We start from the raw sequence: 1763 nt of genomic DNA on the forward strand, positions 1-1763 counted from the left end.
TAACATGTCTCATCAAATCTAATATGAAAATCAAATCATTATTAATTTGACAACTTATCAATTAATATCCTTTCTTAAAAATATTTCTTGTTACATAACACAACAAGTTAGAATTCAATTAACCATGTAATGTATTTACACTTAAAAGTTATCACTATGATAATTCCTGGTTAATGTCTTGTAATTACACACAAAACAATGACTATAATATATTGTACACACTAAACATTGTAAACAAACATTATACTTCAGTATAACTTACCAGTCAGATTGTCATCTCCATAGATAAGTCTGTAGATGTACACTGTGTTGTTGAGGTATGATCCAACCCAGACAGAGCGGGTGATGTCATCATAACTCAGGCTGTATGGTATGTCTATACCGTGTTGTTCTCTGTCTATCTCTGTCAGGTAGTTACCATCTTTATCAATCATATGTACTGAGTGGGTTATATCATCACACAGCAGGATGTGTGACAGCGCGTCAGTACAGATTCCACGTGGATCTAGTCGTAATCCTGATGGAGGACGTGGGTAGGAGAAGCGATATCTCCCTCTACTGTCTGTCACCACTACACAGAGTAAGTCAGACACAATAACATCTCCATTGCGGTTCTCTGTGATGTATCTAGGATATCTATACACTTCCTGACCTGTGTTGTTGGGATGTAGGGTCTGTATGTGTTCTCCTGTGTTATTGTAACGGTTTACCTGGCCTGTCTCTGTATCAGTATTAAGTATCCCGACCAGCAGGTCTCCAGTGAAGGGGGAGCTGTAGACACAGTATGATACCCATGGTGATGTGTTTGGTATCAGTGTGGTCTTGACTTTATCTTTAGATCGTTTAATGATGTTACCATGACTGTCTATATAAATCACATCACCATTTTGTGTCACAGTATGTACTCCACCACCATATAGACTTAAACCTGTCACTTGATCTAGAATGTCACCTCTCGTGTTAGTTAAGATGAGATTGCCTTCAGTATCACTGATCCAGACCCGGTCTGTTAACACGTGGGTAATGTGTTTACACCGACTAACCCCAGACACTGTGACAGATTTTTGTAATTCCAGTCTATACATCCCTGACACCAGACTTTAATTTCCTGTGACTTTATAATCCTGTGTTGATTTCAGTCAGGGAGATCTCTCTGTCAATTACAACATTGTTCTAGAATTATCTACATCAGGAACACATCTCTGTTTATAAATAACAAATGTACTCATTGTAAAATGTTTGGGTTTTAAGAACTTATACAGTGTTTAAACAATTAAATAGAATTACCAGATAAACATAAATACCTTGACACTGGCTTCTCAATGCTTTGTCTCCATTCATAGCAGCCTCCAAGTGTTCTCAATTAAACCTGTCTAACAAAGCAATATTTATAAATTAAAACACATATAAATTGTGACATACTGGAAAACAGTTCAGATTCTTACAGATGTTAACATGAAATCATTTAAGGATATACGATCCTCAGCCAGGAAGGATAACTCTTTAATATATAATTTAATTCAAAAAGTATTTCTTGATCAATTATCAATTAAAAAACAGAACCCCTGACCTTGGGGCCATAAAATTCGCAATTTTGGTAGAAGCACTCTTGCTCATCATAACTATGCACTTAGTTAGCTTATTTAATACCCAGGAGCAGAGAAGAAGATTTTCAAAGAATTCATGTATTTTCACTCTATAATATTTAGAGCCTCGCCCTAACACCAGAACCCCTGACCCTGGGGCCATAAAATTCACAATTT

The 1763-nt window shown here is 36.4% G+C and overlaps 1 protein-coding gene across 1 annotated transcript; it reads right to left on the bottom strand.

The window, feature by feature from the left end:
* Positions 1-262: 262 nt before the first annotated feature.
* Positions 263-1389, bottom strand: LOC134271960 (uncharacterized; the record flags this gene model as incomplete). The annotated part of the gene is made up of 2 exons (XM_062754195.1): positions 1305-1389; positions 263-1153 (listed from the first exon to the last, which is right to left on the bottom strand). A coding segment is annotated over exon 2 (823 nt), but the record flags the coding sequence as incomplete, so codon positions are not given.
* Positions 1390-1763: the final 374 nt, after the last annotated feature.

The sequence above is a fragment of the Saccostrea cucullata genome, unplaced genomic scaffold (assembly GCF_032062105.1).
Source record: "Saccostrea cucullata isolate Sc308-1 unplaced genomic scaffold, CSIRO_AGI_Scuc_v1 ctg542, whole genome shotgun sequence".
In the NCBI taxonomy this organism is placed as follows: Eukaryota; Metazoa; Mollusca; class Bivalvia; order Ostreida; family Ostreidae; genus Saccostrea; species Saccostrea cuccullata.